Source organism: Triturus cristatus, chromosome 3_2, assembly GCF_964204655.1.
Source record: "Triturus cristatus chromosome 3_2, aTriCri1.1, whole genome shotgun sequence".
NCBI lineage: Eukaryota > Metazoa > Chordata > Amphibia > Caudata > Salamandridae > Triturus > Triturus cristatus.
The window spans coordinates 1,167,713,798-1,167,738,473 of NC_140584.1; the positions used below are offsets into that span (position 1 = coordinate 1,167,713,798).

General features: G+C 45.6%; 1 protein-coding gene across 1 annotated transcript in view; it reads left to right on the forward strand.

Annotated features, from left to right (window-relative positions):
* Nucleotides 1-4,873: 4,873 nt before the first annotated feature.
* Nucleotides 4,874-24,676, forward strand: part of CNOT9 (CCR4-NOT transcription complex subunit 9) — a 125,417-nt gene continuing 105,614 nt past the window's right edge. The window contains exon 1 of the mRNA XM_085650038.1: nt 4,874-5,056. Within this exon, the coding sequence (XP_085506164.1) occupies nt 5,033-5,056 (24 nt within the window). The 5' untranslated portion in view covers nt 4,874-5,032. The remainder of the gene's footprint in view (nt 5,057-24,676) is intronic.

Genomic DNA, 24,676 nt, shown 5'->3' on the forward strand with positions numbered 1-24,676 from the left:
GATACACCCTTTTTACATAAATATCAACAAAAGTAAAGAAAAAAAATAAATAAAAAATAAAAAATAAAAAAAAACACCAAAAAGCAAGGCGAAAAACATTGAAAGGGCGTCTAACCACAGCAGAGGAACTCCACACCCGACCACCATAGGGCGGTCAATAAAAAAGGGGTCTGAGAGGGAGGGGGGGGGCACGGGAAAACCAGACCTATACACAGATGAACAAATGAAGCAAGGAACCCTCAAGGATCAGGGGGACAAGGCAACCTCAGACGTATCCACCAGGGGGGGAGAACAGATAGTCCCTCGATACACATTCCACTGACCCCAGATTCTACCCCACGCCCCCGGTTTACCACGAGCCACATACACCGTCTTCTCCCTAAACATGCACCAGTCCATGTTCTCCTTCCATACTGACACGGTGGGAGGCCGTTGGGAACCCCAAAGCTGCGCAATATCTCTCTTTGCAATCATGTTCCCAAGGGCCGCCCACCGAGGCTGGGCCGCATTATAGTCATTGGGCTCCCACACATTCAGAACACATCGGCGCACCTCCGGCAGCAGAGCGACCCCGGTGACTCGTTTCATAACATCACGCACCTGGCGCCAATATTCCGCCACCTCGCGGCACTCCCAGAGGATGTGGAGAAAGGTGGCACTGAGCCCGCAGCCACGCTTACAGAGCCCGTCGTCAGAAAACCCATCGAGACCAAACGGGGACCCGTCACATAGACACGATGGAGAATCTTAAGCTGGACCAGACGGAGACGGGCCGGGATGGCAACCTCCTTAGGGGATGACAGCGCAGACTGCCAGTCCTCGTCGTCCAACTCCACCCCATCCCCCGTCCACGCCTCCCGAAGACGCGCCAAGAGATCAGCCCGATTATTTATTAGTTTTTTATAAATCAGGGAGATAGTACTGTCGGGGACGTATCCGTCAAGTATACGGTCCTCGAGAGGCGAAGAAACAGGGACCGTGGTCCCCTCCCCAAAGACAGAGAGTAGGGCGTGCCGAACCTGGGCATAGCGGAAGAACTCCCTTTCACTAAGCTCGTACTCGCTCTGAAGCGCCGCGAAGGATTTAACCGCGCCTTTAACCCATAGGTCCCCCACTCTGCTAATGAGCGTATGGCTTTTTAACGAATTGTGCTACTGTTAATCTGTCCCATGTTATCTCTATGGTTTTAGGTACCTTATGCTGTTACATGCTGCTAGGTATTCAGCAGGTTGTCCTTCTATCTAACAATTTAGACCAAGCAGAATTTGTAACAGAAATTCCTCATGTATCCCTTGAAAGCTTCTTCTGCACCGCTAGTATGCTACTGTTGGAGGGCCCATCTCCCTGACCCTCCCTCCCCAGGCCTGGTCTGCTGCTGGATTGGGCTGAACTAAGCCTGTTCTTGCTGTCCCCACCAGGCAGGGCTACTTTTGCTAGACCAGTGCTGGTGCTAAGTCATCTTGCTGTCCTACATGCTCTACATTGCTGTGTCAAAGAATGGGACTGGAGTGGACAATATCATCCATCATTGCCCAAATCATCCACTGTTCACTGTGGCCCTTTGATAACTGGTTGGTCTATAATCAAACTAGGACCTTGGATGTGGCCTGCCCATAAAAAGCTTGAGTTTAGGGAAGAGAACAGTCCACTGTCCTGCCTTCAAATACAACTTTGGTGACTATTTGGCTGACTGCCTGGGTCAATGCCTAGCTTCTCTACGGGAGATGGTGGAAGTAGAGCTAGGGCATCAGAGACAAGGTGCCATTTAAACTTGCTACATTTCTCTAAGTTGTATTCAGTACACATCTGGATCTCCTAAATGTATTGTGCTGTTATTTAGACCGTGACCTTGTGTTCACATTTTATTAAACTAGGATCCACTTTAAAGAACCCTGTTGAAAGAAATGCGCAATTGAGTGACCCAAGCCAAACACAGTGGCACAATGCCAGCCTCGGAGGGATGCATACGAGTATACTAGTGTATGCCATGTCAAAGTAGAGTTGCATTGAACTTCTTTGTAAACAAAGCACTACACACATGCCAACATTTCGAAACAGGAAAGAGAGATATAGTGGAAATAAAATTGGGTGAATTTATTTTTCCTATTGACTAGCATTGAAACAGGGGCAATTTTGGGCAGGAGGCAGTTACAATAAAGCCATTTGTGGCTTTATAAATGGGAGTTTCACGCCCGAATCAGGTCTGTTGCATGTATGGCTCTATGTCATGGGTTCGGCCTGTTGTATTGTCTAGTATTTATTTATTCTTCAACAGGACTCTGGTCTTTGTAGCAAATTATGGCTTAGGGTTGTCTGAAGTTGTTTTGCCAGTGGGAGGTTCTATCTATACATTAAGACTACCAGTAATATTCCATAATTTTCTGAGCTCCAAACTACTAACCCTAACTCAACTCCGCCCAAATCATGCCTCAGTCCTCTACATGTCCCTTTTAGTTGTATATGCTCTGTTGCTTGTTAGGATATTTCAGGCTCACACACCTCTAATATTATTGATAACGCTGCACCCCTGCCAGGGGGGTGCCTCCTTGGGTATAGCATTGGGGAAAACATCTGCTGTTTTGATGTAGGTCTTTTTTCTGTTTAATGTTCTTTCTCTGCTGTCCTATCTCCGTCTGGGCTCGAGTAGAGCTGCTGTGATTGGTTTTAGTTGTGCTTATGGGGAACTGTTTACTCGAAACCTGTTGCAGTAGCACTTCCTTTGACCCTTGAGTATGTGACTGTGTTATCTTTTTGCAAAAAGAACAGATGATGGACAGAATGTTTGCATTGTTCAGCATACTGTCCATCATTTGTTCCTTTTGCTTTTGTCGTCCTAAGTGGGAAGGGTATGGCCGGACGTGGGTCCAGTGCTCACTGCGCCACTGGATTCAAGCCATCCGAGCTGATGAGGGGTGATGCCCTGAAACCGCTCCCAAGAAGCTTGTTTCTGGTACAGGGAGGACCTCGCTTGACTGTTCGGGCTGGACTGTTCCCATGAGGAACAGGGTCAAGACTGATTTGCATATGTCTGGGTCCAAACTGGGGGTGATGTGGTGATCAAAAGAACAGTGGATTAAACCCAGATCCTTGTGAGTGGGGCTAAATGTTTGCATTGTTCAGCATTCTGTCCATCATTTGTTCCTTTTGCTTTTGCCATCCTAACTGGGAAGCCTATGCCCATACGTGGATCCCGTGCTCACTGCGCCACTGGATTCATGCTAGCCTGGATGATGATGGGTAATGCCCCAAAACCGGTCCCAAGATTAGGGTGACCAGGCGTCCCGGATTTGCCAGGACGGTCCCTGTTTTTCACCAGCTGTCCGGGCAGATTTAGAGAAATTTAGCTCATGTCTCAGTTTTTGGAGAGGGTCGACTTAAAACGGGAGTAGGTGTTTTTTTATGTTTTACAAAGCAGAGATCGTTAGCAGTTGTTCCATGAAAGCAATTTAATTCACGGGCAAGCTACTGGGTTTAAAAATTGCATCATATGTATGTTCATACTGCCGATTTTGTAATTCTCTGCTGAGGAGCGCTGTCATCCTGTGTGCTCGCTTGATGTAAAATTATAGTCCTTCTTCTATTTTTGTGAAATGTCCCGTTTTTAGTTTTAAAATGCTGGTCACCCTACCCAGATACTTGTTTCTGGTCCAGGGAGAACCAGGCTTAGCAGTTCGGGCTGGACTGTTCCCATGAGGAACAGGGCCAAGACTGATTTACATATGGCTGGGTCCAAAACTGGGGTGGGTGATGAGCAAAAGAACGTTGGATTTAACCCAGATCCTTGTGACAGGGGGTGAATGTTTGCATTGTTCAACATTCCATCCATCATTTGTTCCTTTTGCATTTGTGTGTTCTTTTTGGGCATAACTAGGATTTGAGATATTTTAACTTTCTTTAAAACTGCCAATATATAGAATTAAACTTAAAATATCTGCATCAACACATCCTCGCGTTATAAACCAAATGTCATCTCAATCGCATCTAGTCATCAATATTATAATATATTCCTCTTTCCATCAAATAATTAATTCATGGATTGCAAGGCGTTTTTGTTCATCTTTGACCAGTCCCAGTGGAATTATATGATTGTGGGGTCACAGTATTTCCCCCATAGTTGCCAAGTTTCTCATGTCCATGCGTGACGTGCTGCTCCAGTTTAAGTTTTTTCTTTGAATTTTGGGACTTGTAGTTCTGTTTTATAATGCTGTAATCAAGATTACAAGTCCCAGAATTCAAACAAAAAAAACCTGAACTTCAGCAGTACATCACATATTGATCTGGAAAATTTGGCAGGGCTGTTATAGCTTTGCGGCATTTGCCAATAAACTATCATCTGCTGCATAATCTGCAGATTTTAACAAAAAAAAAGAATGGGTTTCTAACTCAAACGGTTGAAAAGTTGCTTAAAAAAAGGCAGCTGCACATATTGCCCCGTAGTGTCTTTTGCAAAGTTGACTGTTTATCTTTCTGTTGTTTATTGCTATATTTGGCAGATAAACTGGTTTTAATGAAGTACAACCAAGGCCCAGAGTAATAAGTGGACAAATAACAAAATAATAATGAAGTAATACTGTCACAAAATGCTGCATAATTTGTTTTTTCCAGCCGCATAATTAATCAGTCCTGCTGCATAATGTGTCCCTCCCTTGCCGCATAAATCCAGTGCCCTGTCTATAACGTAGAATCATTTAGGATAACCGGCATCTCTGGACATGACATTAAAGTTACTTTCTTTGAATCACGAGTCTTTCTTCTCTGACCGTTGGGACGGCGGATAGTGCTTCTTTTACTTCTAATTACCCGTACTGTTGCCAGTCTTTTTTCTGGCCTCTTCTCTCCGCACTCTGGCACTGTAGTTTTTCTTCCACTTCCATGGAGCTGCGCGTAGTCCTTCCTTCATGTCCACTGTGTTGGGCCTCGGCCTCTCGCAGTCCGTTTCAGCGGGGAGGGCTTTCGTTGCTACTGGGGACGGCGGTTACCAGAGGGCGCGGCTGCGGCGGGACCCGGCTGTGAGACCCGGAGGGGTCTGAGCATGCACAGCCTAGCTACGCCTGCGGTGAGTGAGGGGCCGGTGGGTTTACGCATGCACGGGGTAGGCTGGCCTGGTAGAGAAAGGGTCACCGAGTAGGGGTTGCCAGCCTGTACCGGGGAGGCCTCCTAGCCAGCGGTGTGTCGTGATAGTGGGATAGGTAGGGGTACCGGAGACCTGCGGTCGGAGCTTTATTCATTCCGTGGGTCATTAACGTGCAGTGGTTTACTTTTGTGGGCGCGTTTTGGGCACAACAAAGCAGGGTCCAGCGTCTTCTGAGTGTCTGCGTTCATTTCATTTACGAAAAGCTTCATAAAAAATAATTTAAACAGCAGAATGTAGCTGATAAAAGTAGCCCAATTTAAAAATAGGAAAACGTAAAGGAGTTCACACGTGAAATAAATTGCAACGTCAATATAGTGATGCAGCGGAGTTTACCAGCTCAATACATTCATACACAAAACACTCATTTGGGCCCATATACATTCATACATGCAAATGAGCTGGCATATATCCACTGGATATCGATTTGTTTACCCTCGGAAACCTTTACACCAGTATTCTTACCAATCCTGTCTCCTGAGTAAATGCACTGTCGAAGAATCTAGTAGTAGATTAGAATAGGGAGGAAAATACAACAATACATTTAACTTTTATTGTAAAGAATCACAGACTCAGAAGGAGTTTTAAAAGTTTATCTGAATTAAAAATGTTGTGAGTCGAATCAAATACACACGAATAGACCAGAATTCTCCATCAGAAAAAATAGTACAGTTAGCTCATAATCAAATTTGCATTAATGAATTCTTGCAATGACAGCACCTGAGGAGAGAATGAATGGAGAACAAGTACGGAGCATTTACTCCACAGATATATTTACCTAGAATGGTGTGAGGACCCTGACATCAAAGAGTCAAGGATTCAGGGCAGGTTCGGGACAGGGAAAGGTAACCTCTTCTAGTGCAACGCCAGTGTTACACCCCTCTCTGGTGCTACTCGCTTGGGCGCGTCCGGACCCTTCCCTAGATGTGCCTCCTCGGTTCCGCGAATTTTCCCTAGTGTAGGATTTTTCAGTCAGATTGCAGCTCAATCGAGCAGTATCTCAGCATAGCATCAGCATCAAGTGTCAAGTGTGTCTAACTATCTATAACTTACCTCCGTTACACCAAATTCAAATGTATGATCCACCCACAAATGTTTCAATTCCATGTTCACCTGCAAATTTGATTGGGCCAAGCAGTGGGGTGAGGAAATCACACCATACCAAGTGCAATATTTTTCTTTAGGCTATTGTCTAATTCTCCTCCCCTTAATTTTAATACCCACAAGCATTTCATATGTGGCTCGGAAAGTCTTTTATAAATTGTTGCCCCTTTCTTCCTCTAGTAGGGTCAGAAGTTTGGGTTCTCATGTCTTTGTCGGCTTAGTTTGTCAGTCAGTCAAGTTGCATCACTTGTTCCAGGGCAAGCACTTGTTTTGCGCATGCGTAGAAATCATAAAGGGAATAGAGACGTGGTCACCCTCCAAGGCCCAAATACGAACTATTAATAAAGTCAGAAAAGAACACATTAGAATACAAAAATAAATGAATTCACTGTATACCACTTCCACTCTAACCCCTTTTACTTAATAAATCTTTCGCATTAATAGCTTAGTGGTACGTGCATAGGTTAGTTTCAGCTCGGCATGTGCATTAGTGTTTTATTTTGAAAGCGGCCATTTTAAAAGCTACCGCGCAGCTGCAAAGGTTTCCCCCCAAGCGACAGAAGAATGTCACACCACGTGATGTGGTAGACGCATGCGTAGAAAAGTTCCCGCGTTTTTAGAGGCCATTTTTAGAACACTCAGGTTACTTATTAAGACAGCACATAGAAAAGCTTCCCCTAGATAGGATTATGTAAAATGTGGTGCAATTTTAGTACACACGGACAAGTTGGTTTCAGTATAACATGTTATTCAAGAGGATTGCATACGAGCAAGTTTCTTTAGATGTGCAACCTTGATCCATCAATACTAACGTTAAAATCTAGAAATTGTTGTACTTACCATTGCAAATCCAATAGATATGGCTTTCAATATCGCAGCCCCAAAGAGACCTGCAACATAGACTGAAAAGTGCTGCCACTAAGTACACCCACGGATATTCTTGCTCAGTCAATAGAAGGTGGCTCCAGCATTCACAGAATAACGGGCTCACGTGCTGCACACAATGTAAAAGCCATGTAGAGGCATACACAAACATACTGGTGAATGTATGGTTCCTTGGGTGAATGAAAGGATTACTGGTTCGATATGATTTTGGGTGTTTTCTTGGGTACTAAGCGGAGGTGAATGAGTTGGTGAATGTTTAACACAACAGATGCACTGGTTTTTATGGTTATAGCTTAGCTTGGTTTTCTTTTGTCCCTGGAGTTTGCTGTGCTGATATTTTGGTACTATTTCTGTTTCAACACAGTTCTTGTTGCATACTTATGAAAACTTAGTATGTTGATCCCTTTTTAGGTCGAAGCCTGCCAGACAGCACAGCTGGTAAAGCCATTTTAGGGACCTTCATGAACTTTCCCTAGGAAATGCATGCCGCCTGTTAGCATTGCTTTGTAACTCCAATTTTCTGGAGTTAAGAAGTTTGTTGGCTTTATTTATTTAGTCTGTCCAGGTTCAGTTCATCCCTCACAAAGAGCAAAGCCTTTTCACACTGCTCTCATTGTATTCTTCGATGAGTGCTCTTTTCTGTAATGAGGCATGCACATCTTGTTTGTATCTTGTCACATTTGCTCTGGATTCAAAGACAGAGGTCAAATGTAAGGCTGTCTTCCGAGGGAGCTTGATGTTTACTTTTCTTTCCCCCGACTTCAAAGTGAGTGGGTTTGTGATAGTCTTGCTGGATACTGGGGGTAAAGGAAGGATTTTTGTTTCTTAAAACAAAACATTTAAATGAACTGTGAAAGTATTTCAGAGTATATTAGAATCCGAACAAACAAAGCTCATTTGTTGTAAATTCTGCAGTGTGTTGTAAACAAATACTTTATTTAATATGCTCAAATCAATACACTAGGTCAGTGGTTCCCAAACTTTTGACTCCTGAGGACCCCCATTGAGTCACCACTGGAAGCCGGGGACCCCCAAGCAATTTGTAGGATTTAAATTTCAAACATTAAAACAGTAATTCGAAAAAAATTAACAAACGTGTGCACGCAAAACAAATACTCAAATTACTAAGGATTTTAGGGGCATATTTACAAGTCCCTATCGCCATGGGAACGTCACTTTTTGCGATGTTCCTGTGGCAATAGGGGCTTTGCCTTATTTACAAGGCAGTGTTAAGCCACTTATTGTGGCTTAACGCTGCCTTGTAAATAAGGACCCCTTTCACGCAATGCTTTGCGTGAAAAAGGTGGGCAGTGGGAGTTGCAGTGGCCGTTTTACTCCAACACCCATTGATTTTGACGCTGCCCTCTATTTACAAGGTCAACTTAAATAGGAGACAGCACCAGAATGAAGACCATGAAAAACCTGGTCTTAACTTGGAGAAATGCCTTATTTCTCCTCGTTTTTGCTTTTTCCAACGGAAAAAGCAAAACACCTTTGATTATTTATGTGCAGGATGGTGACCCTTCCTGCACAAACAATCTTTAATAAAAAATTTGTTTTGTAACTTCCATGTGTGCTGCATTAGGCAGCACACATAGAAGTGACAAAAAGGCATTACAAAAGTGTTCATATGCAGGAAGTGGGAACATAGCAGCATCCGGATAATGATAGACTGGGAATAAACATATGTTGTTAACTTTTACCATGCAGTTTGTAAGCAGCTCTTTGACAGTTTATAGGACACTGTGCTAGATTACAATTGTCCCTTATGAATTGCACTGTGACAAAAGAATCTCTGTGACAAAATCAGTAGCCCACTGACCTATGCACATAAAATACTGTTTTTTAAAATGCATTGTACACGTTCTTTGCAGGAGGCATATTAACCCTCTGTGTCACATTGGATAAGTCAAAGCTGCCACTAGACAAAACTCTCATCTCTCTCCAGCAGGTACATTAATCACTGGCATTTTCTTGACAATTTTATAGTTGCTCGAAAACTGCTAATTTTACAAGGAACTTTGCAGTGTTTTTAAAACTGCTGCCTGCGGACCCCCTGGGAATGTGCCACGGACCCCTGGGGGTCCTCGGACCCCAGCTTGGGAAACACTGCACTAGGTGATGCAGTTTCCACACATTGTTTGTGCGCTGCACAGTTTTATTAGTAAAACTGTGTGTCTGTGCAAATGTAATAGTCCTTTCAGTTTAAAATGAGTTGTCTGTAATGGCAGTGTACTACCACACCATGCATACTCCACTCGGCATCCCCCACTGCACTCTACTCCATACCACTCCGCTTTACATCATGTAACTACTCTCTACTCCACTTCACTCTGCTCCAGTCTAGGCCACTCCCCTGCACTCTACACTATTTCACTGTATGCCAATACAATCTACTCTGTTCCGCTGTACCCTGCACCATGCCGCTGTACCCTGCACCACGCCGCTGTACCCTGCACCACGCCGCCCGCTCCACCCTGCACCACGTCAGTCCACTTTGCTCTATGCCACTCTGCTGTACCCTATGCCACTCTGCTGTACCCTATGCCACTCTGCTGTACCCTGCACAGCTCTAGCCTGCGCCGCGTGGCTCTGGCCTGCACCACTCTACGTTACGTGGCTCTAGCCTGCGCCACCCACGCCACTTTGCTCTACTGGGAATCATTCTACTATGTGCCACTGAACTGTATGCCTCTCCACTCTGCCGATGCATTCTGTCTAAGCCGCTGCACCCCACTCTGTTGATGCACTCTGTTCTGCACCTCTGTAGTCTAAGCCACTCTCATTACTGCCACTGCAATTTACACCACTCTGCATCACTGCACTCTGAAACTCTTCTGACACTGACCTCTATGCCACTGTACTCTGTACTACTCCATTCTGTGCCATGCCACTATACTGTACTTTGCACCTTTCTACGCCACTCTACTCTGTACCACTCTACAGCACTTCACGTATTCTATGCCAGTGCCCTCTGTGCCACTCTACACAAACTCCACACTCTACTATGCACCACTTTAATTTAATGCCGCTACCTTCTATGATGCTGCGTTGTATGCTACTGAATTCTGTTGCTGCATTTAATGCCACTGCATTCTAAGCCACTATACTCCTCAACACTCAGTGCTGTTGCACTCTACACCAGTCCACTCTACCCCAATCCATTATACACCACTGCACTCTATTCTGCACCACCACACTCAATGCCGCTCTACTCTGCCAAATGCACTGTACGACAGTCTACTCAGTGACAATGCACTCTACCCCCACTCTACTCTGCGCTACTTTATTTTTTTCCAATGTCCTCTTCTCCACTTTACTTTGCAGCACTCCACCCTACAGCACTATATTCTACTTTGATCCACTCTACTTCAGTCTTCGCCACTTCAAGCTACGCCGCACTGCTGTGCATCACTGCACTCTACTATGCCACACTCTAATCATAGCCACTGAATTCTGACGCTGCATTGTATACTGCTGACTTCTAAGCTGCTGCACTCTACGCCGCTATAATCAACAACATTCTGCGTCAAAGCAGTCTTTACCAGCCCACGCTAAGCAACTCCACTCTTTGCCACTTCAATACATGACACTCAGTGCCACTACACTCTACGACACTCCACTCTTCGGAGAGCCACTCTACACCACTTTCCTCTATGGCACAAACTTATAGCCGTGTTAAACAGCAGCCACACTGGTGTTCAACATAGCTAAAACAATTTGCACACCTGAATGAATGCTAGCGACCAGAGGGTTGAGGCAGAAACAATCCGCACTTGCCAATCTATTGGCTTTGCCAAGGCATGTTAAGTTTTTTTTTTTTTAATGCTACAGGACACGTAGAGGAATATGCATGACAAAGTTGGACTGATTAAGGCAATAGTTCTTAACCTAGGATTAATAGTTTTTGCACATGAAAGAAGCAAAATGTAAAACTGAACATTTTAAAACACCCTGCGAATGTGAACGAATTTGAAATTGAAGTTTATGTTGGTAGTCTTAGCTAATTTGTTGGAGGAGCACAAGTACATCAAGCGGAATCTAGTGTAGGGATTTGATTACCTCAATTAAAGCACTAGTATGTGCCAACAAAAGGACAGCATGTGCTAGCAGCAAAACATATATTGATGTGGTAGAGTCTAGTATATAAATCCACACTTTAGTAAAGATCCAATCTTTCCATTAAAGTATTGAGTTTTATAAATGTACTTGTGAATTAAGGTTTCATAATTTGTGTACCTGTGTACTCGTTTTTGTGTATTATGAGGTTCCAATTGTAGAAATTGCATAGACTGGGGGTCTCTGCTTCCAGTTCGGATTAATTGGTGGTCCACAGAATTCAAAAAGTTAGTAGCTGTTGGTTGAAGGCTTGGCCAAGCTCAGGGTTGAGAGATGCTGATCCAGAGGTATGACTGTCTAGTCTTACAAAGTGTTCTTGGAACTGGGGCCGATTTGGGAGTGCTGCAGAAGAGGTTGTGAGTTCCTCGCTTACCAGGCTATATGAACGCAGTTCCATAGATCTTGGCCTAAAAGTACAGTCTGTGGAGTGGCAAAGGGCTGCTTTGATACCAGCAGGGTTGGCAGAGCGACGCGTAAAGTGAACTTGGGGAAAGCAAAGCATGTACATGGTGTTGATATTGAGTCATAGTTATTTTGAGGGCTTCATTCAATACCGCCCTCTAAATTAAACCCCATGTCTTAAGAAGAGTCATAGATTTGACAATACTGAGTTCCTGATTCTCAAACTTTCAGTACTGCAAAATGTAAGTTCTGGTCATACGTATGTGCTGAGTTCTCCACCCTGACTGAGTCTCCGCACATGCAAGTATAGATTTTAGTAATCAATCAATCGGGGTTCTTAAGCGCGCTACTCACCGTGAGGGTCTCAAGACGCTGAGGGGAGGGTGTGGTCGCAGATCCGTTGGCCTAAGAATGGTGAGGGCCCAGCAGTTCCTCACACCGATAAGGTTTTACAAAAACCATGCCTAAACACGTGGCGCTTTGACAAAACCAAAAGGCTGACCACCAATTTCCGTCCTATTGGCTTTGCCAATGCTTGTTTCCCCCCCCCATAATCTTATTTACACCGATTTTTCCATTAAGAATATTTTTGGGAAATACTAGCTTACATCAATATGTTACTAAATGATGCTGCAAAGATATGATGCCTACAATCTTACAGTAGTTTAGCGAAATTGTTTTTTTCCTACTTGCATTTTTTTTAAGCAAAGAATTATCGTTCTGGCTTTCAGGAAGCTGCAAATATTTGCATATAATCGGAGAGCTTTCTGGGAGCATTATACATATCCTCATATTACTAAACTTTGAAAACGTGTGTACACATTTATACTGTAGTGCAGGCAGAGCTTGCAACATTTACTTTTAATGCTCACCCAAATAATAAAGGCTTTGCGTTATTAATGAACCATAAATACAAATTTGAACAGTATTAGCACATGGACACACATATTACCTTAATTGTAGGCAATGCCCTTTCCTGATCCATAATGTGGTACTAAAAATTGGCAGCCAAAGGATTTGAGCTGTAGGGGGTTGGGTCTACGTGTCCTAAAGACAAGATACACTTGAGAAATTGTTGCCCATGACCCCAAACAATATGTCCCAGGCGTCGGGCTATAGGAATTCCACATCCCTGGAGTGAAACAGTTCCTTAAGTTTAGGAATAGCAGATTGGGGTGGTGAGTATGATTATATGGTCTCACTCTGTGCAGACCTTGGTAGTGATGTTAGTACACTGCATAACTTTAAACGTCTCTAAATGCATATCAATCTGTTAGTTCCCTGTTCTGTGCGCCAATTAGCTAAAAAATAACATTGCATATTTCCATGGCACTACATCAATGCTTATATTAAAGAACTTGATGTTGATCTTTGTGAAGAATGGTTTTACTTTGGCAAATTCTTGGTGCTGGTGGGGACAGACCAATTTGTTAAAATTTTCAAGGACCAAGTGCATGTCAAGTCCAAAGATCAGCGCAGCATTGTCCTCTAAACATCGGAGATAGGAAATCACAAGAAAATAAAACCGTATTTTATTATTTGTGATCCTTTTCAATGACCCACTCTCCTATGTGGGCTTCAATATAATAACGTTTTCTTCCTGAATAAGAAACAAAAATGAAAAGAAATATGTTTGCATCACAAATGGCACAAGTTTGACTTTATGGGTTAATGTTCCAGGCATTTGTGTGTCACATAACTGTCATTAGTTGGTCATTGTGGAGTTTTGGGTTGACTGAAATTTACATTTGTTTGTTTCTGGAGGTTTGCTGCACCCTGGTGCCTGTTACCCTATTAAGTGTTTTTGGGTGTTGTGATCTAGATCATCCTTATGATTGTTTTGAATGCTTCGGGAGTATTGAGTTGGTTTTCAGAAGGACTGTACGTGTTGATATCAGAAGACTGAATGACAGCGCCATTGCTAATTGAATTGCCGATTATGACTTCAAAGTGGGTAATGCATTGCTGGCAATCTGTATCCTTTTTTATGAATTTCTGAGTTGGAAAAATCCCAGTATTTAGTCACTGTGTGTATTGTAGTGGGTTGAAACATTTGGGAGTTTTGTGGCCGCCTAAGGCATTTCTTTGCTCTGATGGATGTACATAATGTGTAATATTTTGATGGCTACTGCTTTTGGAAGCAATTTTTGGTGTAATGTACCCTGTTGCATTACATGTCTGCTGCAGTAGTCTCGGAGCTGTGCGCAGGTCTTGTGTTCAATCCCATTCGCCTGCCTAACTCTTCTATGTGGATGTGTACAGTTAGCTTGCAGAAAGTTGAAATTGTTTGGTGATCGGGTGACTACACATTTTCCCTCTTTCGGTGTTAACAATAAGTCCCAGTTTTGCTGGAAGAACCAGTGGTAATACCAGATATTATACTGCATTACTTTGCAACAACTTATTTTTTTAGATGTATGTTATTGTGTTTGCTGTTAATAATAGGTTGCTGAGGTGTCCGTTGTATGTTATTGTGTTTGCTGTTAATAATAGGTTGCTGAGGTGTCCGTTGTGGAATGATACAGTTCCGAACACCTGGCAAGCTGCACCTCAAATTGGAGTTGTAAAGTGTCAGGCCCCAAAATTTATCTTTGAGCCTCATTATGGAATAACACTTATTCCTGGAATTTGTGTAGTCAGAAGTAACTATAAGTGCTACCTTGTGAATGTGAAAGCACCAACCTACACTCATGAGCTTGGGTGGGGTGCTGCATCAGAGTAGTCCTGCTTTCACGTGTTTTGCAATGTAGTGCTGTTCATTTTAATCAGTTCTTCATACTGTATTAATTGACCAGCTAGCGAGAACCGATGAAATTATTTGAAAAGAATGAAACTGTAGTAAAATATAATAAGCTGGTAAGAACTGAAATTATGTGAAAACAAACCATAATTTTAAAAAAATGTAAGAGGCACACATTTAACATGATGAAATGCTATAACTAACGAAGAAGAAACACTTTAGAATATATACATTTTAGAAATGTTTTAGCAGAGCAATGTAAAATTACTTAAAAATGAATTAGGTAGAATTGGTAAGATGGCAATCTTTATCATTTGGGTTGGAGATGTGGCATTGATTTTGTGCTAGGGTTAACACTGGTATAGGATTAGGGTGATGTTAGTTCAAAGTTTAGGGTTAATGAATGTAAGAAGGTGGTTGGTGGTTATATTTTCAATGTTATGGCACTCTTGCTTGCTGCTTCTTCTTTAGTTAACCTAATGCAAAATACACGTTTGTGTATTTTTTTTCTTTCTTTATTGGGTGGAGGGTTTGGAAACTGTAATTGCCTATTCATAATGACCAGTGTGTGTGTGAGAGGTTTTTGGGGGCTTCTCCTTCTGCTTGCGAGATTGGTTTAGAGGCACTGACATTTCATGGGGTTAAGTATTTAGCTCCTTTAGTAGCAGTATAAACGTCACGCTCAGCTGTAAAATTGGTGTGTCAGCACTGTTCAATCACTGTGCAGGCTGTCATTTAGCCTTTATTTTCTACAATGATGGTCAGTGCGCCAATTTTGAACATGTGCAGCGCTCTCTCATGCTATGTTGCTAGTGCATAGTTTGGCATTTTGCTGCCACTGAGTCGGTCTGCTTAGACCTGAAATTGCTGTCGAAGCAAGCACTATGAAGACCTCCCTGATGGCCGAACAGTACCTATGAGTCACTAGGAAAACCAGACCCCTGCCAGGTAAGAAGGGGCATTCAGCGAGTGTATGTTAAGTTCAGGTGTTATGTACATTTGCTGATATTAGAATGGGAGAAAGTTTCAAATGCGTGCTCATTCTTTTAACTGAGCAAAACCAAAGGAGATGATGGACGGAGTGTTGAACATTGCAACCACTCACCACCAGTCAACTGATCTGGGTTTAATCCATCATCATTCTTTAGCTCACTCCGCCACCCCAGTTCAGACATGGCCATATGCAAATCAGTCTGACCCTGTGCCTCATGGGAACAGTCCAGCCTGAACTGCCAAGCCATGTCTTCCCTGGATCAGAAACAAGCATCTTGGGACCGGTTTCTGGCTAGTCAGCCGTTGTCAGCCAGGCTAGCTTGAATACAAGCAAAGTGGCAAAGTGAGCAAGGGACCAACGTTTGGGCATACCCTGCCAACTTAGGGCGAACAAAGCAAAACCAAAGGGGATGATGGACGGAGTGTTGAACATTGGAAATAGCCTTATCCCAGTCTGTGAGTCTCAAACTGTTACTAATGTTTCGGCTAATACAGTCAATAAATAGCCTTCCTCAGTACAAGACTAGTTAATGCAAAAAGCATTTTCTCTGTGAGGTTCTTGGTCTATATTTAACCATGGTTCAATACAGACCTTCCTTTTGCTCAATATACATTGCTCCTTTTAAGGCTTATTCTCTCAGTCCTTCTCTCAGTAAGGTCCAAGCATGATCGTTCCCATCCAGGACATTTCTTTATTCTGATTATCTTCACTTTTCCTATGCAAGCATTGTCACAATGTCTTTTGCTTACTCGCCCTAAGTGCGCCAGGTATGCACAGACGTGGGTACTTGGCTCACTGTGCCACTGGAATCAAGCTATCCTGGCTGAAGAGAGGTGAAACCCCGAAACCAGTCCTAGGATGCTTGTTTCCGGTCGAGGGAGGACCTGGCTTGGCAGTTCAGGCTGGACTGTTCCCATAAGGCACAGGGTCAAGACTGATTTGCATATGGCCAGGTCTAAACAGGGGTGGCATGGTGAGCAAAAGAATGATGGATTTAACCCAGATCTCTTGACTGGGGTGAATGTTTTGATTTGTTCTGCTTTCCGCCCATCAATTGTGTGTCTTTTGCATTCTTTTAACTGAGGCAGTGTTGGTCCTCTTGGTGTCTCTCTTCCCTGCCCTCGTCTCAGTAAGTCTGCATTTCACCTGCTTATAGAGTCTTTTGGCTTTAAGGGAGAGCATTTTTCCCCCCAGAGTCCTCAGGAGAAGAGACTGATGGTTCGCACGTTTCAAGGGTGCTTGCCCTCTGCTAGAACAATTTTCTGCCACTTTTTCTGTGTACTCTTGGGACACCTGCTGTTTCTTGTCCGCTGCTTGAAGTTTTGTTGCTGAAACCAGTAGACCTGAGAGGGTCCCACTCTCTCTCAGGCAACCAAAGTGCAGGCCATTACTTTGGCACCCCTGAGTATTCTGTTTCTGCTGTGTCCGTGGCTGGTGGGTGTGGCATTAACAGAAATGTGACTCCGAAGAAGGCCATGTAAAGGTAAGAAGTCGGGTTTATTAATATACACATCATACATCAACCCCTCGGAAGCAACTGTTTGTGAACTCCCACTCACAACATTCTATGCCCTCATTCTGCATCTAATGTTTCAGGGTGGAACTTACATGACTAATACATCAGACTCCACCCATCCTCATATTGAAGGAAACTCATCAATAAATTAAACTTAAACACAATGGTTCAAAAAAACTTAATACTAAACAGACTACTTTTATATGGATAATACCTAACTCCTAATAAAAGATGAAATGCATTTGTTAATTTTAATTGGTAATATAGCCTTTGAGATATTTTGGCCGCTTTCCTCTCCTCTGACTCGCTCTCGTGAAGTTACTTTAATTTTTTTGAAAGTTGTTTATTCGGGTGGAATGAAAAATTTCCTAGCTATTGTAACGGAAAGTTTCAATTCTATTAAGGACTCGGAGGCGAGGATTATGCCTTCTTTCTCCACTTTATTCTCACAGCAGCGTAGAACAAACAAACTACATTTCCCAAGGAACACAGGGAAAAGGTAGAAGAGAAACAACTTGGCAACAGCCAATCCAGAGGGAGCACCAATGTCCAATCAGGGGCCAGCGAGCCCAACATAGTACTGTCAGTGTCTCAACGTCCTCTTTCTGAGCGCGGTGGCAGGAACCGCAGGCACATCAGGAATCTTGCTTCTGGGACTCTGAACCTGAAACAGGGAGCATATTACCCAGAGGAACCACTACTGAAAAAACTGTCAGAAAACAAGTAGCAGTCACCGAAACAGCAAGAAACACAGCTTAGTCAACAAGCATTGGCATAGCCAATAGGTCTCGCCTTTGGGACCTTCTAAGTGTTTGTAGCCATGCAGCACATTACTATGTGAGAGCTGTTGGCTTTGTCTATGTTTTAGTTGTATAGCAGCGTGGCTGAAAGTAAAGGGAATAACAAACATCAAAGAAATAACAGCACATCCAGAGAGACGGCAGTATCAGGAAAGCGCACCTCTGATGAAACACACCATGTGTAAACATTCTCGTGTTGTACTTACTGCGGTGTGATGACTACCGATGAAAAAAGATGTGTAGTAGCTCATAGTCAATCTATAACAGCTATTATTGGCCCTGAGCCACTCCATTGTCCTCAATGAAGATCTCCACTTTCTAATGTTTTAATATATAAAATGATACAGGGGAATCAGAATGGCAGGAGCAGTGCGTGATCTGACATAAAGTAAGAGAAAGCAATAAATAACATTCATCAACCAGAATGACAGTTTTATTGTGCAAGACAGGAATACAAGATAAATCAGCAGGACTGACGGACTGGAGGTGAAAAATGAGAGGTACGCATGAGAGGGACATGAGAAAATCCGGGTGAAGGGATGGAGGGAAGCAGAACGTGGTATAATAAGCAATACAACATGGGCCATAAATGAGGCAATCCAAACGAGAGGAGGCAGACCGAGAATGGGGGATGTCTGAGAGTTAGTTAGAGAGGTACATTTAGGGACCCAAGGAGAGAGATCCCAGAATGGGAGATTGGAAAAGACATTTGCTAAGCAATAGCTCAAAAATCAGATTTTTGTTGCCTAATAAACTGGTCCAGAATCGCTTCAGATAAAATATTTAGGTCCGTTTTGAAAACACCCAGCTGTAATCTGCTCTGACCAAAGAACAAAAGAAAACACAGTGGAAGAGATCACTCTATAGTCTTTAATCCTCCTGCTGGTGAGCCCACTTTCCTGGCTGTATGAGCCCTGCTTGTCTAGCCCTGCCCCTCCTCGAACATCCTTCTTGCATCGCCCTACTTCCCTTCCTCGGTAAGTTTCTTTAACTTGTATTCGCTCCTCCTTCGGGTCACAATACACTGAGAACTATGTGTTGCGACAGTGACCTTTCGGTCTTATACGATATGTCAACATGTGAAACGAGCACTTATGAGTCGCAAAATGCGGCGCTTCTCTGTTTCCACAACAATATTATTAGTCGTTCAGTCAGACTGAAGGGAGCTGAAGTGCAGACTGACTGAATAGCCATCAGCAGACTCGCTCCGCCACTGAACCTTGCTTTGATTCTGCCACAGCCTAATTTGTGGTCTGGAGGTGAGTAGCGGGTTAATGCCTGCGCACGGTCAACAAAAAACAGTCATGTGATAGAAGTAACAAGCGCTCGCCAGGCAGCTGCGGCACCCGCCCTTTACTTTTAACATTAAAAGTAAAGCGCGGGTGCCGCGATTATACCAAAAGTGAAGTAATAGAAAAAACATCTATTTCTTTACTTTTGGTGTAACCGTGGTACCCGCGCTTGACTTTTTAATCGCTGCACCCGCGCTTTACTTTTAACGTTAAAAGTAAAGCGCGGGTGCCGCGATTATACCAAAAGTAAAGAAATAGATGTTTTTTTCTATTACTTTACTTTTGGTGTAATAGCGGCACCCGCGCTTTACTTTTAATGTTAAAAGTAACGCGCGGTGCAGTGATTATAACGTCATTACGATCGCTGCGAAAGTGATGGCGATGACGCTCTCCTGAGTGCTGCTGGCTGGTCTAGCGCATGGCGGCTGCGCAAGTGCACGCTCACATGCACGCGAGTGCTAGGCCAGCAAGCAGCACTTAAAAAAGCGCACATACAATATGTCTCTCCGAGCCAGCGCATGCGCTGGGCTCAGCGAGACCTTAAAAACCACTTAAAAGAAGTACTTACTGCCATACGGGGAGGGGTCTCCTCCAGGAGTGTAGGGCGGGATAGTCCTTGCCTCCGAGTCCTTAAAAGAATTGAAACTTTCCGTTAGAATGAAAAATTTCTTAGCTATTGTATGTCAGGACTGGAGGTGAGGATTATGCTTTACAACCAACTGAGCCATATTCAGTACAGGTTTAAAATATAACCCCTTGAAGGTAGAATCCGAGGACCAATCGGCCGCATTGAGGATATCTTACAACCTGGCACCCAGGCCAAAGGCTTTAGAGGCCATAGCTCCCCGTGTTGAATGCGCTCCAAAGAGGCGAAGACTAATGCCAGCCTCCTGCATCACCCAACGGACCCATCTAGCGATGGTGGGGGAGGAAACCGCCTTAAAGGACTTCCGGAGCGCAATGCGGATCAGACGCTCCCCTGGGGGCCGTAACTCTTCCGGCCTCTTCTCATAGGCTTTGAGGCGTCGCACAACACATAGTTTCGGAGAGTCCGGGAACTCCGCATAGGAGATAACCCTGGAATGGCATTTCGTACGACGAAGCAACGTGAAAGTCACCCCATCGGGAGTGAACATCCTCCCGGAAATGTCGAGAGCCCTAATATCCGAAACTTGCCTGCAGGACACAAGGCAGAGAAGCATGGCCAATTTTGCTGAAAGCTCTTTTCTGGAAAGAAATAGATTAGGCTGCCAGGAAAGAAAACTGATTAAGAACCTGATTAACGTCCCACAGCGCAGAGTAGCGCGGCAATGAAAGGTGAATACCACGTAGAAGCCTGCAGACCAAAGGAAGTTCACCAACAGGAGTTCCCTGGATAGGCAAATGGACAGAGGAGATGGCCGAACGTAAGGTGTTAATGGAGCGATACGCCAGACCGTCCGAAGCAAGCTGAGCCAAGAAGTTCACAACATGAACAATGTCGACGACCAAGGGATCAAAACCCCGTCGCAAGCACCAACGGGACCATCTGCCCATGCAGACTTGTATCTCTTGACTGTACTGTCAGCCCAAGCCTTGGAAATGAGCCTCTCATCCTCTCGCGAAAGTCCTGGGGTCTCCCATCTGCCCATGAAATCCGCCACGCCATGAGCAACAGCGATCCCTGCTCCACCAGAGGATGGGGGAATCCAGACTCCTGAGCAGGCGTGGAGCGGGGGAGGGGGTGGAGTAGGATTGAAAAATCCCAAGAAAGTTTCAGAAGAACCGGAAACCAGACTTGAGACCTCCAGAGAGGGGTAATCGGTACCAGATCCGCCGATTGTCTGCAGACTTGGGCCGAAGCCTGCGTGATCATGACGAACGGGGGAAACGCATAATCTCGTTCCAGACTCCAGTCCCAAAGGAAGGCATCTGTGGCCGCGGCACACGGATCCGGCTTCCTGAAGAACCGCGGAAGCTGGTGATCCAGCCTCGATGCAAACAGATCCACCAAAAAGGGACCCCAAAGGTCGTTCAACTGCGCAAAAACCGACGGATCCAGCTTCCAAAGGCTGGTGTCCCGTAAATGGCGAGACTGGAAGTCCGCTTCCATGTTGTCGCGGCCCAGCAGGTACTCCGCTGTGACAGAGATGTGACTGTCCAGGCAATACTCCCAAAAACTCGCCGCCAGGTCTGAGATTGCTTTCGACCTGGCACCTCCCAGGTGATTGACATAACGCACCGTGGAGATGTTGTCCATTTTCAGAAGGACGCACGACTTCACCGAGTCTCGCGTCCAACAGCGAACTGCAAAGGAGCCCGCTAGAAGCTCCAGACAGTTGATATGCAACTTCTGTTCTTCGGGTGACCACAAGCTGCCGGGCGCCCCAGCCCTGCTTGCTCGCGTCTGATTCGATCACCAGATCGGGGGCCGAGCCAAAGATCGTGCGGCCATTCCAGGCCTACATGTGGTTCAGCCACCACTGGATCTCGGCTATTGCTTCCGCTGTCAAATGGACTTTATGGAAACCCTTTCCGGAGGAAAAGCGCCTTGAGGCGTTGAAGAGCCCTGTAACGAAGCGGGCCCGGAAAGATTGCTTGAATGGAAGCTGACAATTGCCACACAACCCGGGCCAGCTGATGAAGTGACACGTGGGAAGCAGTCAGAACGCATTGCGACTCGTGCCGAATCTTGGCTATTTTCCTGGAAGGAAGACTGAGAGTAGAGGCTGTGGAGTCTGACGAACCCCAAAAAGGTAAGAGACTGGGCAGGCTGAAGAAGAGATTTGCTCTAGTTGATCACGAAACCCAGATCCTGAAGGAGGGAGACGGTCATCCGAAGCTACGACAGCAGCATCTGTGGGCAGGAAGCCATCAAAAGCATGTTGTCGAGCTAGACGATCATTCTGACCCCTCGGGCTCTCAAAAACTCCACCGCAGGCTGGAGGACCTTGGTAAAGCACCAAGGGGCTGAAGAGAGACCGAACGGAAGGGCCGTGAACTTGTAGATGAGGTGTCGCCAGGTGAACTGAAGGAACCGCCTGTGGATAGGAAAAATGGGGATCACCAAATCGGCATCCTTGAGGTCCAAACGTACCATCCAATCCAGGGGACTAAGGATTTCCCGGAGGAGGTGAATCCCCTCCGTTTTGAAATGCCGGTAGACTAGCCACTGGTTGAAATCGCTTAAATTTATCACCGGACGCTTGCCTCCGTCAGGTTTGTCTACTAAGAAAAGATTGCTTAAAAAACCTCTGGTGTGCAGAGAAGTAAGAGAAATAGTGCCTTTGCGAAGGAGGGAAGCCACCTCCTCGTCCACCAAGGCTGTATTTTGTGCGGAAAACTGGATGGGACGAGGTCTGGACTTTTGTAACGGAAGACCCAAAAACTCTGTGGAACCCCTGTACCGTCTGGAGAACCCACGCGGCGTGTGTCAGAGACAACCAGTTGTGGAAACAATTTGCCAACCTCCCCCCTATGTCTAACGGGGAAGAAGGGCGAACACTCACCAGAGTTAGAGGCGGAGGATCCTCCACGGAAGCCTTTTCCTTTCCCACGACGTCCTCGTAAAAGTTCCCGAAACGGGACTGGTCCTGATACTGACCGGAGCCTCGCTGATTGCCTTGAGAGCGCTGACGGGCGGCCCCTTCGTCGGCCGGCCCCGCGAAAAACACAGGGAAAAACCTTTTCAATGGTAGACTGAGCTCTGTCCAAGGACGTGAGCGTATTCACGAATTTACCAAGCTCTTTCACAAAAGGCTCGCCAAACAAGCCACCCTGCGCCACAGCGCCAGCCTCGGAGTCGGCCAGGTCCCCGAACTTCGGGTCAATTTTAATAAGGAGGGACCAGGGCGCTCGGTGGTGAGAGCACAATTTGCGTTGTCTCAAAACACAACCACCCTCTGCGCCCAGCTGGAGAGGACCTCAGGAGAAATAATGGAGCCAGATGACTTGGCCTCCTCGGCGATATCTAGAATTTTAGTAGCAGGACCCAAGGCATCCAGGAGCTTGTCCTGGCAAGCTCGCCGGGATCTATCAATCCCTTTTTTGGGGTCACGAATGAATTTTTGGAGGAAAGTGGACATACGGGGATCAATCTCTGGGGTCAAGGCTACCTTTCCTTCTAAAGACGGACGAGGACATTCCGCCCGGACGAGGACATTCCGCCCGTAGGCAACTGCGGGCCTCCTTTTCTGAAGGGTGGCAAATATGCTCTGCCACATACGCGGCTACCTTCTCCGCAGAGACCTATTCCGAGGAGTGGGGGTGGATGATCTCATTGGGATCCAACATATCAGCAGTAAGAGGCGGGAGAACTGAAGGACAGGAGGGCAGCCAAGGACGTGGAGGATCGGGGGAGTTGGGATCGCCCACCGCACCCGTGTCAGTAGACGGGGGAATCGGGAGGGAAGGGGAAGGGTTCCCAGCAGGCGTAAAGTTCTGGCTACTAACGAAGGCCTGACGAAGACGCTCAAAAGCGTCTGTATCCACCCCGGAATCTCGGGAACGTTTGGCTGGAGGGGGGCTAGTGGTGCTAAGACCCGAAGGCCCAGAGGTACAAGGACCAGCAGCAATCCACTGCTCCAGGCGAGAAAACGCCTGAGTGATTTGGCGCAAAAGCCTGTCTTTTAACGGGTTGATCGCTTGATCCACCGCCTGATAGATGGATGAGTCCACAGCCTCATAAAAGGTATCTCCCCATGGCATTTCCGCAAGAGAGTCCTCCTCTTAAGGGAACTCCTCATAGTACTCCATATCTCAAAAAGGGCGGGGTGAGGTAGAAAGATGGGTCCCAAAAGGGTACAGATTAATTCTAGGGCTGGGTGTCAGCCTATACTTTGGGCGGCAGAAACCGCAGTTAAATGGGGGTTCTAGCCCCGGCGACAGCGCTGGCCAATCAAGCCAAAAAACCAAACCCTGAAGGGCAAAAACTGGCCCTGGCAGCGTCCCCTCAAAATGCCGTCACCGGCTGATACAGGACCTCAACAGAGGTGTAAAGCACGAATTGTACCGACTCCACAACCCGCAATGCAACCAGCTGGGAAGCGGAGCGTGCAACCAAATCAAAGCGGTAATAACAATATATTCACCGCCGCGTACAGACTCCACAGGGCGTTCGCCTCGGACCAGAGCTCCTGAATGACGCTTCGCTCGCGGCGTTTGAATTCCTCACAACAAATGCCGCGCTGCGCCGAAGGCTGCCTCTCATGCCACCTGCTGGCGGGAGGACCACGGAGCAAGCCAGCGGACACCGCATAGGTACATGGAAACCCCCCGTACCCGCGGCGCCACCAAAGGATAGCGCTTTGTTTTTAGTGTTCAGCTCAATGAAAACGATCCGGGAAAGTATGCCGACAGCTTAAACGCACACGCAATGGGCAAAACCCGGTCAAAAGTGCCGAACAGTGCCAGTAATCGCTCGCCACAAGCAAAGCATCACACCATGGCAACAATAGTATGAAAATAGCGAATAAGTCATAAAACATAACACGTCAAAGTACTTCAGAAAAAAGAACTGAGGAGCACTTATCTCTAGCTGCGGAGCAGCAAAGAAAGAGGAAGTTGGGACACTGACAGAGGACTATGTTGGGCTCGCTGGCCCCCGATTGGACATTGGTGCTCCCTCTGGATTGGCTGTTGCCAAGTTGTTTCTCTTCTACCTTTTCCCTGTGTTCCTTGGGAAATGTAGTTTGTTTGTTCTACGCTGCTGTGAG